General features: G+C 45.0%; 1 protein-coding gene across 1 annotated transcript in view; it reads right to left on the minus strand.

Annotated features, from left to right (window-relative positions):
* LOC140353794 (carboxyl-terminal PDZ ligand of neuronal nitric oxide synthase protein-like) overlaps positions 1-16,679 on the minus strand; it is a 161,020-nt gene that overhangs the window by 141,214 nt on the left and 3,127 nt on the right. The window contains exon 2 of the mRNA XM_072438537.1: positions 12,003-12,074. Within this exon, the coding sequence (XP_072294638.1) occupies positions 12,003-12,074 (72 nt within the window). The remainder of the gene's footprint in view (positions 1-12,002; positions 12,075-16,679) is intronic.

Below are 16,679 nucleotides of genomic sequence, written 5' to 3' on the forward strand. Positions count from 1 at the left end.
ATATTTAGTAAAGAACTGTTCTAACTTTGCCTGGAATGTTCCTCAGTATGGCATTAAATGAAGTGCATGTTCCTACTTTAAAACTTGTTTTCTTACTGTGAGCTTGCTTGCCTTTCCTCAGATCTGACCTGTAACTGGGGTTGAAGGTGCTACTTGTCCGTCTCCTTTGAGAATGATGATTTTAATGCCATACGCGTTCTCCTCACGTTCTCCTCGCGTTCACCTCACGTTCTCCTCACGTTCACCTCACGTTCTCCTCACGTTCTCCTCACGTTCTCCTCACGTTCACCTCACGTTCACCTCACGTTCACCTCACGTTCTCCTCACGTTCTCCTCACGTTCTCCTCACGTTCTCCTCACGTTCACCTCACGTTCTCCTCACGTTCTCCTCACGTTCTCCTCACGTTCTCCTCACGTTCTCCTCACGTTCACCTCACGTTCTCCTCACGTTCTCCTCACGTTCTCCTCACATTCACCACGTCAGAGCCGGTGTCTTTGATGGAGCTGCTCATTATTACGTATGAGCTTCAGTCTGAGTCTTAAACAGTTGAAATAAAAACCTGACAAATGCAGTATTTAAACATAAAAAGTAACAATTTATCAGTCAATCTTGAAATTGACCTCAATCAGACAAAAGAGTGAAAACACTCCAACTGCATTTTTACCAACGCTTATAAATCACAACTTTCCAGGAGAATAATATTTACACGACCTGGACAGGAGCTGCACAGGGGCTGCACAGGGGCTGCACAGGGGCTGCACAGGAGCTGCACAGGAGCTGCACAGGAGCTGCACAGGAGCTGCACAGGAGCTGCACAGGGGCTGCACACGAGCTGCACACGACCTGCATAGGGACTGCACAGGAGCTGCACAGGAGCTGCAATTGTGTTTTCCACAATAGCTTTTTCGTTGGGGGATAATAAAGGTCTTTTATACGTGTATTTGATTATGAGCCTCTTAAATGTTCCTCTTTCATGTGAATTATTTCAGGACCAGTTTATGTGTTTTACCATTGAATCTGAACCTTACTCTGGTGGAGCAGGGGCTCTAACCCTGAGCCTCCTGGTGACAGGTCGTCTTCTTTGATGTCCATAGTTTAATGTGAAATGTGACATGATGAGGACAGTGTCAGAGGACAGAGTCAGCAGTGTCAGAGGACAGTGTCAGAGGACAGTGTCAGCAGTGTCAGAGGACTAGAGCTGGGTTGAAAAAAATTGATTTTCCGATTTTTAATCGATTCGCATATTAATGACCGATTATCGATTTGTATGTCCAAAGATCGATTTAATTGTATTTACTTTTTAATTTAAAAAAAATAATAATAATTAAAAACGCTCAACGTTTACATTTTATACTTCCAGTTTCAGTACTGGCAGTGTGTGAGCAGTTTTAAAATAAAAATGCTTTTGGTAGCAACCGCTTTTGGGTGAATTCTTAATTTTCAAGCATAATAATAATACACTGGTTAGTGTCCCAGTAGGAATCCACTGTTGCAGATGTCGTCACCTCAATGATGTCCTCCATTTATTGTCCTGGATTATCTTTCTTGAAGGTAGATTGACCCTTAACCTTTCATCAGTCTTCCAGCCATAAGTAACTACCAATACTTGTGAGATTTGCTGTTTAATATTGATATAATACTAGTTTTAATATGTTGCTTTTTTACACAGTCATGAAGTGAAGGAAACGGTTCAAAGACATTTTTCATTTTTAATATGTGACGGAGCCAGTCCGTCTTTAACTGGTGTCGGCGCTTATTTGCTGAGCAACCGCGCGGCCCTTCATGCCCGCGCGCACTTTCCAACACACACTCATACATTCCCCGCTCCCCGCGTTTCCCTCTGTTTCATTCATTCGCATCAGACACTACACACGCATCTTTCCCCGCACTCATCCGTCACTAATCCGCCAAGGGTGCACACTTGCGCGCGTTAGGTTCATTCTAAGCATACACACGCCAATTGTTACCTGTTTTGTCACGAAAGCCACGCTCCGCCGATGCGTCGCGTTGGGTCGAAACCGAGCCAGGACTTCCTGGAAGTTTAAATGGGCGCTGTTCGCGCCGTGGTGCTGACCATGTGACACCGGGTATTTTATGTGTTTATATTGCTTTATTTTGAACATGTGTATATAATTAATGATGTATTATGTTGTAGGAAGAGGCCACCACAGCCGGCCAACATTTCCAAAACCCGGCCCACGCTTCCACAGCCCGGCCCACGCTTCCACAGCCCGGCCCACGCTTCCACGGCCCGGCCCACGCTTCCACGGCCCGGCCCACGCTTCCACGGCCCGGCCCACGCTTCCACGGCCCGGCCCACGCTTCCACGGCTCGGCCCACGCTTCCACGGCCCGGCCCGGCCCACGCTTCCACGGCCCGGCCCACAAACAGCCGGCCCACAAACAGCCGGCCCACACTTCCACAGCCCGGCCCACACTTCCACAGCCCGGCCCACACTTCCACAGCCCGGCCCACACTTCCACAGCCCGGCCCACACTTCCACAGCCCGGCCCACACTTCAGGGCCAGCTCTGCCTCAGGAAAAGCTTTTCGTAGGATATAGAAGTTTGGACAGAATGGCCCAGCGCTTCGAACGGAGGAGGAAGTGCTCCTTTTATGGTCGCGGGCTGCCAAGGTCTGACCGGACATTCTTTTGAAGCGTTGTGCAAGGGCAGCGACTGGACAATCCATCACAAGGAGGAAGCGGTCTTCATACCTTTCCTCTGAGATCACATGACCCGGACTCCATTGATCTGAGGGTTTGTGACTGATGAAAAGCTCTGACTGTTGCCATGCCAATTATTGACACCTTAAAACTGAATATTATATCTATATTATTATATAAAGAATACTCCAAATGTCCAATAATATGAAGCTGAGGCCGACTTTTCCCTTTTTCACTTTCAGGACAGTTGTTTCTTTCAGTCAGATATTTGTTTGTTGCATTTGGATATCTGATATGCCTCCTGTTGCAACATCCTCTTCAACAGTCTGCCTCCTGCCGCCACATCCTCTCCAACAGTCGGCCCCCCGCTGCCACATCATCTCCAACAGTCTGCCCCCCGCTGCCACATCATCTCCAACAGTCTGCCTCCTGCTGCCACATCATCTCCAACAGTCTGCCTCCTGCTGCCACATCCTCTCCAACAGTCTGTCTCCTGCCGCCACATCCTCTCCAACAGCCTGCCTCCTGCCGCCACATCCTCTCCAACAGTCTGTCTCCTGCCGCCACATCCTCTCCAACAGCCAGCCTCCCGCCGCCACATCCTCTCCAACAGTCTGTTTCCTGCCGCCACATCCTCTCCAACAGTCTGTCTCCTGCCGCCACATCCTCTCCAACAGTCTGCCTCCTGCTGCCACATCCTCTCCAACAGTTTGCCTCCCGCTGCCACATCCTCTCCAACAGTTTGCCTCCCGCTGCCACATCCTCTCCAACAGTTTGCACGCGCTCTGTTCCGGGTTTTGTGCGCAAGTGTCATGTTTGTGTTTGTGCAGCGGCTCTACTCTGAGCTCCTCCCACAGCCACACCCCCATTACACATGGATAAATGTTTGTATGTGTGTATAATGGGTCTGTTTAAGAGGCTTAGCCCAGTGGTAGCCCACAGACAGGGCCACTCCTGAAGACCTTCTACGACTCTGTGGTGGCATCAGCCCTCCTGTATGGTGTGGCCTGCTGGAGCTGCAGCATCACAGAGAGGGAGAGGAAGAGGCTGGACAGAGTCATCAAGAAGTCCAGCTCCGTCCTGGGCTGTGCTCTGGACTCGGTGCAGGAGGTGGGGGACAGGAGGGTCCTGGCTAGATTCACATCTATGCTGGACCATGAGTGTCACCCCCTGCAGGACACTCTCTCTGCTCTGGAGAGCAGCTTCAGTGAGAGACTGATCCACCCTCGATGTGTGAAGGAAAGGTTCCGTAGGTCTTTCCTTCCTGCTGCTGTCAGACTTTATAACAAAAACTGTTAGTACTGAACACTCGCAGTACTGACCTAACCTAATACTGATGTGCAATTCTGTCATATGTGCAATTGCTGTTGGAATTCATGTGCAATTCATGTGAAATTCATGTGCAATCTATGTGCTGTCGTGACACATATTCATGTGCAATTACTGTCGTGATCACATGCAATGGTATTTATGTATTTATTTATTTATTTGTCTATGGGAGTTTTTATTTATTTATAGGAGATCTTCTACTGAAAGTGTTTTTCAGACTTCCTATAAGTGATCTGTTCTTCTGTATCTATCTCTGTATCTACCTGCGTTGCACCAATGAAATTTCCCCATGTGGGACAATAAAGGAATATCTTATCTTATCTTATCTTAGCTGCTGTGCTCTTGGATAAACCTCTCAGCAGGTGTCCTCGTTCTATTGAGCCACATCACACAAAAACAGGGGAAACTATTCCGGTTTATTCCCTTCTTTGAAGCAAAGGTCACACCGGAATGAGCTTTTCAAGAATATTTAGTCCTGATTTAGTCCTGGTTTAGTCCTGGTTTAGTCCTGGTTTAGTCCTGGTTTAGTCCTGGTTTAGTCCTGGTTTAGTCCTGGTTTAGTCCTGGTTTAGTCCTGGTTTAGCCCGGGTTTAGCCCGGGTTTAGAGAGTGTAAAGAGAGCAGAGATGATAATCTTGTTAATTCCTGTTTGGTCTGAACTCCATTTACTTCCCGTTTCCTGTTAGATTCCCTTTTGTTTCCCTCTTGCTTCCTAAAATTAGAACAAACCCTTCACTAAATGTTTCCCCTCTCTGACCTGAAGGATGCTGATGGTCAGGTGATGTCAGGTGATGGTCAGTTGATGGTCAGTTGATGGTCAGTTGATGGTCAGTTGATGGTCAGGTGATGTCAGGTGATGTCAGGTGATGTCAGGTGATGTCAGGTGATGTCAGGTGATGTCAGGTGATGGTCAGGTGATGGCCAGGTGATGTCAGGTGATGTCAGGTGATGTCAGGTGATGTCAGGTGATGGTCAGGTGATGGCCAGGTGATGGTCAGTTGATGGTCAGTTGATGTCAGTTGATGTCAGGTGATGTCAGTTGATGTCAGTTGATGTCAGTTGATGTCAGGTGATGTCAGGTGATGTCAGGTGATGTCAGGTGATGTCAGGTGATGTCAGGTGATGTCAGGTGATGGTCAGGTGATCAATCAGCTTTGCCGATGTCGTTAACGATTTTCCCACAAGAAAGAACTAACAATATACTATGCATTGTTTGTACTGTTATTGGCCTTTAAACATGCTCTTGATCTTTCGTACCTTTAGTTTTGCATTCCCTTGGGAGACTCCAGCCTGACTGAGCTTCAGCTCCATCTACAGGGTGCAGAGAGCATTACACTCTTCCTGTAACGCTGACTTCCTGGTTTAACGACGCAGTCGCAATGATCGTGATTTGAGTCCAGCGAAGATTTAAAGACTCTCAGAAGATTCTCAGAGCCCCGTCCCCAGGCTTTTAGATTTGAAAACACCCTGTCCAAATATTTGTGTCCGGGGTCCGGGGCCGACGAGGCGAAACATGAGTAGCTTCGGCATTCTCCGGACTAATATAAAGTACTTAAAAAAATTGCGCTCGAGCCTTCGGCGCTCGCAGAGGTTAAGGAGTTAAGGAAAGCTAGTATGATCACACTCCGTCACTTAGGAGCGGCGTATGGCGGCGTATTTTCTGACGCATTTTCTGACGCTTTTACAAAATAAAGCAGCGCTTTTAACGCCGTGCTCCGTAAACGAGCGCCATACGCCGCTCCTAAGAGGCGGAGTGTGATCATATTGGCTTCTCATATTATCGAGCGCCGTAAGCGGCGCGAGCAGAAAAGTTACACTACGCTGCGAGCACGGAGGCGGCGCGCACACGGACGGTGATCTGGTGAACAGGTGATCTGGTGAACAGGTGATCGGGTGATCTGGTGAACGGGTGATCTGGTGAACGGGTGATCTGGTGAACAGGTGATCGGGTGATCTGGTGAACGGGTGATCTGGTGAACAGGTGAACAGGTGATCTGGTGAACAGGTGATCTGGTGAACAGGTGATCTGGTGAACATTTGGGACCTGAATGGAAGTCGAGTGTAGCTTTCTTAACACCAGACACAAACGCCACTCGTATTTTGTGACGTGAACGACCACATCAAAAATCTGAATTAAGCCTCAAACCCTGCAGTGTGGACGTAGCTTTAGTGTGGTTTTCTGTACCTTTTTATATTTTCTACTCATAAAAAGTAGATGTTTGAGTCGCCCAATTTCCTTTGCAAACAAAATTTCCTGTATTTAATTTATTTTAGTTCCTGTACATTAAACTTTGCAGTTTAGACCTGAATCATCACATGGGATTCTTGGAATAGTTTAGCACTTCAGATTTCTTCTCTCAAATGTTAATGCTCCTGAATGGGTCAAATGTGAGAGAAGAGCAGGTTTGTTGTATGCTCGGGGTGTGAGTCGTGTGCAGCGCTGCAAGTGTCGTTCAGGAAGCAGCTCCACACAGGAAGTGACAGAACAATGACCTGACAACATGAGCACATGAGCACAGGGGGATGGGAGCAGCGGGACGGGAGCAGCGGGACGGGGGCAATGGGACGGGAGCAGCGTGGGCCGGGAATCACCCAGAACCACACACCAGAATCACACACACCGGAACCACACACACCAGAACCACACACACCAGAACCACACACACCAGAACCACACACACCAGAACCACACACACCAGAACCACACACACCAAGAACCACACACACCAGAACCACACACACCAAGAACCACACACCAGACCCACACACACCAGAACCACACACACCAGAACCACACACACCAAGAACCACACACACCAGACCCACACACACCAGAACCACACACACCAGAACCACACACACCAGAACCACACACACCAGAACCACACACACCAGAACCACACACACCAGAACCACAGTTGGTTTCTGCAGTGGAGGGAGCGGGTGTACACAGCCCGTCACCAAAACCGGAAAATATATTTTTGTAATATAGAGCCCCGTCTTTTGAATAATTAAAATCAAATAATAGAATAATATCTCTGGCACGCTGGTGCTGAGGCTCTTCACAGGATGACCACTGAACATTTGGGCTCAAGGCCTCTGACCAGCTCCAACTGAAACTTGGATTCAACATGACGACTATATTTTTACGCTTTTTTTCCCTGTAGGCTTTTATTAGACAGTAAAGGACAGTGTAAAATGGGGGTGAAAGAGAAGGGAGGACATGCCTTCAATATCCACGTGAACGTGAGTGATGACTCTCTCAGTAATGCCTTCAGCGCCTTGTTAGACAGCATCGGTTTCACTCAGAATGTAAATAAAGCGACTCACACTCATAAGAACACTCTGGATCTTGTCCTAACGTATGGAATAGAGATTAGTGACCTCATTGTCCTCCCTCAAAACTCTATATTGTCAGATCATTTCATAATTACCTTTCAGTTTATTCTTAAAGATCATCCAGCCACAGAATAAAGTTTTAATGAAAAGGACAATATCCCATAAATCTATCTCAAAGTTCAAAGAAATAATAGAGCCAATATTCAGTGACATGTCATGTGATCATGTCATGTGATCGTGCTGAGAACAGCTTTAGTCCAGGGGAAGTGACCAATCTGTCCACTTGACCATGAAGTCTCCGAAGTCTGCTCTTCTTGTTGCAGCTCCGTTAAAACAGAAGATTAGGCCAAAACGAGCCTAACGAAAAGAGTTAGACAATTAGAGAGACCTCTACACTGCCTCCACACAGAAGGGCCCCTAAAAGCACATCCAATAATCAGGCTCTGTGCAAGGCCCAAAACCTCTGATAAGATTCAAATTTAATAGAAATGATCAAAAAAGACATGATAGAAAAGGATGTAGTCATCTGGACTAGAGATGCACCGATCAATCGGCCGGCGATTAAAAAAGCCGGTTTTAGGTCGTATGGGCCAGAATCGGTGACCGGCCGGTCCATGTCGTAATTGCCGGTTTTCGGCCGATCCAAACTGACCCGCATGTGCGGTGCGTAGCAGCTCAACGCGCCCAGAGCAAAACAACTAAAAACTAACAAGACTCAGCGGCGGCCAAAGCGTCCAGTTTACATTCAAAGTCTATGTAAACGCGCGTCGAATACCTGCATTTCCCACGGCGCGATTCCTGCTTTTTCGCCGTGGAGCGCGGCGCAGAGGGTGCGTTTTGTAGTTTTCCGCTCTAGCTGCTTTGACAGGCATAAGCTTTAAAGCGTTAAAATTGTTCGCTGCAGAAAAGTTCAGATTTGTTCAACAGAAGGAGCGAGCCTGGAGGAGGATCAGAGGAGACTGGACTGTGGGGTAAGTTATTACAACTTTGAGACGATTACAATCTACGTGTTGATAGTTCAGCGGTCAAAATAATTTGCGCTGGTGTTCATGTGTTCTGAATAATTATTCAGAGTTATCTGCAGAAGAGTAGGGACACATTATATGAAGGAGCCAGAAGAAGAAGCAGCAGGGCTGTCAGAAGAGGTTGTTGTTGTCGTCGTCGTCGTCGTCGTCGTCGTCGTCGTCGTCGTCGTCGTCGTCGTCGTCGTCGTCGTCGTCGTCGTCGTCGTCGTCGTCGTCGTCGTCGTCGTCGTCGTCGTCGTCGTCGTCGTCGTCGTCGTCGTCGTTGTTGTTGTTCTCAACTAGCAGAGCTAAGCTACGAGCTAATGCTAACAAAGAGATCTCATCCACCTGAAATGAGACTTTAAAAATACTTTGATGCATTTGAGACATACATTATGTAGATACAAAACTTAATTTACTGACTCGAACAGCGAAATGATTTAATTGTCCCACAGCCTCAAAGAAATGTTTACACAATCAGCTGTGCACTAGAATTTATAGTGTACACTCATTGTGCTTCTAGTGAGTGTGTGAAGTTATCAAAGAGCTGATGAAACTGGAAAATTATATTGTATTGTTTAATATACTGTATAATAATAGTAAAAGTTTGAATAATATTGCAGTAAATGTACTGGGCTAAAATATAACTGCTGTATAATGTTCTTTTTGAAGAACTGGATTTGCCTTCAGACCTCCCTGCTGCCCCTGCTCCTGTTGCTCCTGTTGCTCCTGCTCCTGCTCCTGTTGCTCCTGCCCCTGTTGCTCCTGCTCCTGTTGCTCCTGCTCCTGTTGCTCCTGCTCCTGTTGCTCCTGTTGCTCCTGCTCCTGTTGCTCCTGCTCCTGTTGCTCCTGCTCCTGTTGCTCCTGCTCCTGTTGCTCCTGCCCCTGCTCCTTCAGGGGATGCTGGCCCTTCTGCTGCACCCACAGGTGTGTAAAAGCATTTGGTTGGATTACAATTAGTTTTTTAGCCTGTGTCATCTAAATTCCAATGTGTGTGTTTTTTGTAGAACCACGAGGAAGAGGATCTGGAGCCCGAGTCCTCCAGCTTTGAGAGGGAGGTGCTGGCAGCGCTCTGGGACTGACCCTCCTCATGTTCCACCTGCTTCCTCTCCTGCAGAGGGTTCCAGCTCATTCAAAAGAATGTGTAAAATTACAAATGTATAAATTACTATATGAAAATAGTTCATTTGATTTCAATCTGGAACCATTGGAGCATGAAGATGAGATGAATGAGCGGCATCTTCTGCAGGAGAAATGGACTCCTTTTTCCTCTGTGTCCCCCACTCTTCTCCAGGCCATATTAGTTAAAAAAAAAAATAATAATAATAATATATATAATAAATATATATATATATATATATATATTTATTATTATTTTTATTATATATATTTATTATTTTTATATATAGTTATTTATTTTTCTATTTTTCCACAAAATAAATTGCATTTTATATTCTAAAACATGTGTCCTGTATACATGCACCTTTTTCACATATATAATACTGGGTAGTTTGTGGGAAAATCAGTGGATAATATAACAATAGAAAATCGGTATCGGAAAAATCGGTTTTGGCAGGTCCAACCTCCTTAAAAACCGGAAATCCGTATCGGCCAAGAATTTTGGAATCGGTGCATCTCTAATCTGGACCATCCAAGAGTCATTCTCAATCTGCGGATTGAGTCTGGGAAGATATTCAGATATTTATTCTATTCTGAGTAGGCCCTGCCCGCCGGGGCCCCATGGCTTCAACACACTATTATACAACATCATGTATTTGAAGTTTTCAGCTCAGCGGCCGCTCTCTGCCACCATAAAACATGTTGCCATTGTCCATCAAGAAGTCCACACAGTCTAAAACCGCCCCACAGCCAATAGGAAACCCCCACACAACGACAGAATGACCTCTCCTCAAGAACGAAATGAAAACTACTTCAAACCACTGACAACAAAAGCCCTAAAGCAGGACAATCCTAGTAAAGCTAAGCTTCATCAGAACAATGAAACACTTCACAGTCAGTTAGCATCTATAATGAGTCATATGTTCCTTATTCAACCCTGGACACTTCTGCACATTAACCCTTCGGGGTCGACGCCCGCGCCGGCGCGTGTGAAAACGTGGTCGGCTTTAGGACCGTGTAGCATGAAAACCAAGCAACGTAGACGTCATACGGAAGTGGAGACCCGTATAAAAAACCCGAAAAATATGTGCTCTTTTCTGCGCGCGTTACATTTCTTATAATAACTTTGTCGTCTTTTGTGATAAAACGAAAGGGAAAAAAACGTTAGCCTTGTGCTAACCCGGATGTTCAGGACGCACACGAGGAATGTAAACATTAGTCACATGACAATTAGTCAAAGAGGAAGAACGAACGAGAGAAATATGCTGTTTTTGAGTAGTTTTGGAGAGTTTTAGTATTTCAAGTATTTCATTGTGAGTAATATAGTTGTGAAGCAAAATGAGGGGCACACTTCATGTTGATCAAGTTTAGACCTGGTTTAGATCTGGTTTAGTCCTGGTTTAGACCTGGTTTAGACCTGGTTTAGACCTGGTTTAGACCTGGTTTAGACCTGGTTTAGACCTGGTTTAGACCTGGTTTAGTCCTGGTTTAGACCTGGTTTAGTCCTGGTTTAGTCCTGGTTTAGACCTGGTTTAGACCTGGTTTAGACCTGGTTTGGACCTGGTTTAGACCTGGTTTGGACCTGGTTTAGACCTGGTTTAGTCCTGGTTTAGACCTGGTTTAGACCTGGTTTAGACCTGGTTTAGACCTGGTTTAGACCTGGTTTAGACCTGGTTTAGACCTGGTTTAGACCTGGGTTAGTCCTGGTTTAGTCCTGGTTTAGTCCTGGTTTAGACCTGGTTTAGACCTGGTTTAGACCTGGTTTGGACCTGGTTTAGACCTGGTTTGGACCTGGTTTAGACCTGGTTTAGTCCTGGTTTAGACCTGGTTTAGACCTGGTTTAGACCTGGTTTAGACCTGGTTTAGACCTGGTTTAGACCTGGTTTAGTCCTGGGTTAGACCTGGTTTAGTCCTGGTTTAGTCCTGGTTTAGTCCTGGTTTAGTCCTGGTTTAGACCTGGTTTAGACCTGGTTTAGACCTGGTTTAGAGTTCCTTCTGAACATCACTCATATGGAAGTGCAAGGCCTGTGATGTGGCTCTCTGTGTCATTTTGGACTGAAACTGTTTTGAGAAGTAGCACAAATAGAAAAACGCCTGAGGATTTACCTACTTTTTATTGTAAATAGTGGTTTATTGCTTGTATATATCACAGGAATACTTTTATATGTTCATATTTGCACCTTGTGGTTCAGTTTGAACCTTTTTAAATGCTTGGTTGAGCATGTTTGAGGGTTTTACAATGAAAAAAACATAATTTTTCTAGACGGACTTTGTGTTTTCTGTGTGTGTTTAGGTCCAGTATGTCGAAATAGTATGTCAAAGTGAAAAACTAACTAACTGATCATATAGGTGAGGTTGTGCTGAAAAAAAGATACCCAACATTGGTCTGGTAAACATTTCTTAATGTAGTGTATCAGGGCAAAATTGAAGGTACCCAAAAACGGCCAAAAAAGCTCCGGACCCCGAAGGGTTAACATAGTTGAGGTGTTTCTATGTTTGTGGTGCCCAGCCTCAGGCACACCGAAGAGGTACGAGCTGTGGACTTACCCTGATCCTCCTCATGGCAGCCACAATCTCCACTCGACTGCTGGGGCGCGCCACGTCCAGACTCCCGATGTACTGCAAGAAGGAAAAAGAACTGTGATCATCTCAAATACAGACGGATTCAAGTCCACAGCAGCAGGATGAGACAGAGGAGACGGATTTAAGTCCACAGCAGCAGGATGAGACAGAGGAGACGGATTTAAGTCCACAGCAGCAGGATGAGACAGAGGAGACGGATTTAAGTCCACAGCAGCAGGATGAGACAGAGGAGACGGATTTAAGTCCACAGCAGCAGGATGAGACAGAGGAGACGGATTTAAGTCCACAGCAGCAGGATGAGACAGAGGAGACAGATTCAAGTCCACAGCAGCAGGATGAGACAGAGGAGACGGATTCAAGTCCACAGCAGCAGGATGAGACAGAGGAGACGGATTCAAGTCCACAGCAGCAGGATGAGACAGAGGAGACGGATTCAAGTCCACAGCAGCAGGATGAGACAGAGGAGACGGATTCAAGTCCACAGCAGCAGGATGAGACAGAGGAGACAGATTCAAGTCCACAGCAGCAGGATGAGACAGAGGAGACAGAGGAGACGGATTCAAGTCCACAGCAGCAGGATGAGACAGAGGAGACGGATTCAAGTCCACAGCAGCAGGATGAGACAGAGGAGACGGATTCAAGTCCACAGCAGCAGGATGAGACAAAGGAGACGGATTCAAGTCCACAGCAGCAGGATGAGACAGAGGAGACGAATTCAAGTCCACAGCAGCAGGATGAGACAGAGGAGACGGATTCAAGACCACAGCAGCAGGATGAGACAGAGGAGACAAAGGAGACGGATTCAAGTCCACAGCAGCAGGATGAGACAGAGGAGACAAAGGAGACGGATTCAAGTCCACAGCAGCAGGATGAGACAGAGGAGACGGATTCAAGTCCACAGCAGCAGGATGAGACAGAGACAGATTCAAGTCCACAGCAGCAGGATGAGACAGAGGAGACGGATTCAAGTCCACAGCAGCAGGATGAGACAGAGGAGACGGATTCAAGTCCACAGCAGCAGGATGAGACAGAGGAGACAGATTCAAGTCCACAGCAGCAAGATGAGACAGAGGAGACGGATTCAAGTCCACAGCAGCAGGATGAGACGGAGGACAGATGTGGATTCTATTCTTTCACATGTTCCACCAATGGAAGGAAAATAAAAAGGATTTCTTTCAAAGCAAGAATAATATTCAAATATAGCCGCAAGCGGCAATGATCGGCCCTCGCCACGCCGCCACCACGCCGCAAGAGGAGGGGGAGCTAACGCGCCCCAATTGTCCTTTTATTACATCTACTGCTGAATCTGTGACGCTGTCACATCTTCTCCCCTTTGTTTTACCATCAAAAAGCAATTTTATTTTGAATTCTTGGCAAAATGTGCGGCTTTGCCGCACAGACACCGTGACTCTTAGAATAAAAATGTGGATAACTTTTGATGGTCCACCCCTGAAGATGAGTCTCACCAAATTTCAGGTTAATATGTCTAACGCCCTAAGAGGAGTTCGTGAAAGTCTAAAGTGTAAACATGTTCTGGCGATTTCCCCATTGGAATAACATGGAAGGTTTCGGTCATCGTTACGGCAAAGCCATAACAATTATGACATGGGTCTCATTGACTTTTTTGATGGGGATGCCAAAATTGAGTTGCGTGTCAAATTTCATATAATTTCGCAAAACTAAATATTTAACCTCCATATAAAATCTGTAGGGGGCGCTGTGGCTCCAAATTAATTTATTTCACTTCAAGTAGGTTTAGGGCAAAGAGTTTAACAACTGATTCTAATTTGACGCAATTCGGACTTTATCTGCGCAAACGGCAGAAATGTTAAATTTGGGAGATTTCTGAAATTCTTGCTACAGTTTGCGGCTTTGCCGCACAGAGACCGTGAGAGGTATCAATGTAATTTGGATAACTTTTGATTTCCCACTCCTCAGTAGCATTTTCACCAAATTTCAGCTTTTTAGGGCCACCGCCCTGGGAGGAGTTCGTAAAAGTACGACGTTTGGAAAAACTCCGAAGTCATGTTTAGCCATTTTTGAAGCAATATGGCCGACATTTGGTTGGGCGGACGGCGTTGCCGTAATCATATTTTTTACTTCTCTTGTCACCATCTACCTCTGCGCCAAATTTCATGATTCTACGATCAGATTTTTTTTGGGTCATTTCCCATCTCTCAATGCATTTTTGGTACATTTGGGGGCGCTGACGCGCCAATTTTTTTAATTTTAGAAAAAGGAAATAGCCAGAATGTAGAGAGGCACGATTTTTAGAGGTGTGCTAATTTTTGTGACTTTTCGTCAATGTTCACTGGGTGAAAAATAGGGGGGTTGGTCCCGAGAAGAAGAAGAAAGAAAGAAAGAAAGAAAGAAAGAAAGAATAATATTACGATGCAAAAACAATGTTTTCCATTTTTCAAATATCATGAACTATACATTTTCGGAAAGTGCTCGCGCTTTCCTACCTCATGGTGTGGGTCCCTGGTCACTGACGGGTACTTTCGTTAATTTTGAGTGGGCTCCGCCCACTTTGTGTTTTTGGCCCTCTATACAGTAATAATGTTCAATTTTTGCATTACATGCTTATATGCACGGAACATGCAAGATATGGGGAACGTATTCGTGAGCTACTTAGCGCAAATGAGTGCTTTATATGGGGATGACGACCGCGAAAGTGCTCGTTTAGTGCGTACTTTTGAACGGGCTTCGCCCGTTTACAACGGTAAAGTTCCATTTTCCTACTACTAATGAGTGAAGGAGTGCGTTAGTGAGTGTTTGGAAGTGGGCTCGATTTCGTGCGCACTACGTGCGCACTTTCGCAGGGTCTTAAATTTACCAAATGGCGCCAATTTTTTACTCTGGATAAAAAATTAAAAAATAAATTATTAAAAACAACAAAAATATAAAATCGATACTGTAACTCAGTATCAATGAGTCCATGACGATATATCGGCGTATCGACCCTTTTTTGAACACAACCCTCTGTAGAGCCATTCAAAGAATCACGTTTTGATCAAGATTGAGTCATTCTAACAGCAGGGTTCAGATTAAGGATTTTCACTTGTACAGCAGCAGCTGCTAAACAATCCGTTAATTTTTTCAAATTTGTATAGCAATTTGATAATTGCATAGCAAAACATGAGTGACTAAAGTGACTAACAATCAATATTTTCCATTGATATAACACGATTATTTATTTAAAATGTTTTTGTAAACATTCTATTTAAAACAAACTCTTTTAAACACTTTTTAAACATTTTTTTTTTCAAATAAAACAGAAAACTTGCAAGTAAAATTAGTTGTTGAACAAATTAATCAACACAGTCAGATGGCCTTATTTACAACTTTCTTCCATATTATCATCAATTAGATGACTATTTGCATGAGTCTCATTTACATATTAATTGTCTTTACACTCACAAAAAATATGTGTTAAGCTTCTGATGGAAAAATAAAGGTTGCTGTGGCGTCCATTATGGTGTATTTTATGTGTTATTCAAATTGTACCGCTCTATTTGACGTTCCATTCCATTTTTCGTTTTGCTATTTGATGACGGTCCCCAAGTACTCGTCTTGGCTCCGGCTGCACATTTGATGACGGTCCCTAAATACTCGTCTCGGCTCCGGCTGCGCATTTGGATCAGTGTAATTCGCTGCGCCCAAAATACGCATCTGATTGTTAAAAACAGGTTGTGTCACTTGGCAGTGTAAATATGAATATTTTGGCTGTGTATGATCTGCAAAGACTTTTGCTTTTAGGAGCTATTGACCTCGGAAGTCCGAATCTGTGACGCTAACTTTAGCGCACGTGGCTCCTCCCACTTTCAGACTCGCGATCTGAGACAGCAGCGGAACTCGTCATGACAACACAGCGTCCTACATGTGTCATAGCGATTTATTGACGATTGATTGACGAGTGGTCAGTACTTTTAGGCGCTTTGGTTGTACAATTGAACACGCATTTTTGTATCGCAAAAGCTGCGATACAAAAGCACTTTTTTTCTGACGAATGCATCGCATTTGAGAGAAATTGCGTCGCATTTTGCGATGCGATACCGCTTATTTTGAACCCTGAACAGTCTCTAATTCTCTCCTAAAATTGTCCATTGGTCCAAAGTCTAACAATGTTGTCCCTTTTCAAATTTAGTCCAAATGAGGGATGTTCCGATATACAATTTTAGTGTTACAATTATTGTGAGAAAAAAACATCACAAGTTAACGATTATTCACGATTATTGAGACTGACTAAACAGTGAAAGTAACATTTGATAAAGCATCACAAACTGGAGGAACAGGGACAGTCAGACACGGGAATAATGGAAAATGAAAGATTTCATTATTGTTTAGTCATCTTAGCGTCTCTAGTCCCAACTTAATCTCCATTTTTCGAATGTCAATTCTAATTTCGGTCCAGTCCTTAATTGTTGGTTGGGTTTGTATCATCCATTTCTTAGTGAACGCTTTTTCGGTGCTGCCAGAAGAATGTTCCAGAGGAATCCTTTATTGTGTCCATGGCTGGAGTTTTGAGGCTCAAAAACATCTGAAATCCAGTGGGATGGTGACGTCAAAGACTGTCTGCAACTAGGGATGCGTACCGCTACGACGGACCGGATCTGGACTTGTAAAAACGTTTCGGTTCAG

Source organism: Eucyclogobius newberryi, unplaced genomic scaffold, assembly GCF_026437365.1.
Source record: "Eucyclogobius newberryi isolate DKJ021-1_F unplaced genomic scaffold, fEucNew1.0.hap1 SCAF_9, whole genome shotgun sequence".
NCBI classification, from domain to species: Eukaryota; Metazoa; Chordata; class Actinopteri; order Gobiiformes; family Gobiidae; genus Eucyclogobius; species Eucyclogobius newberryi.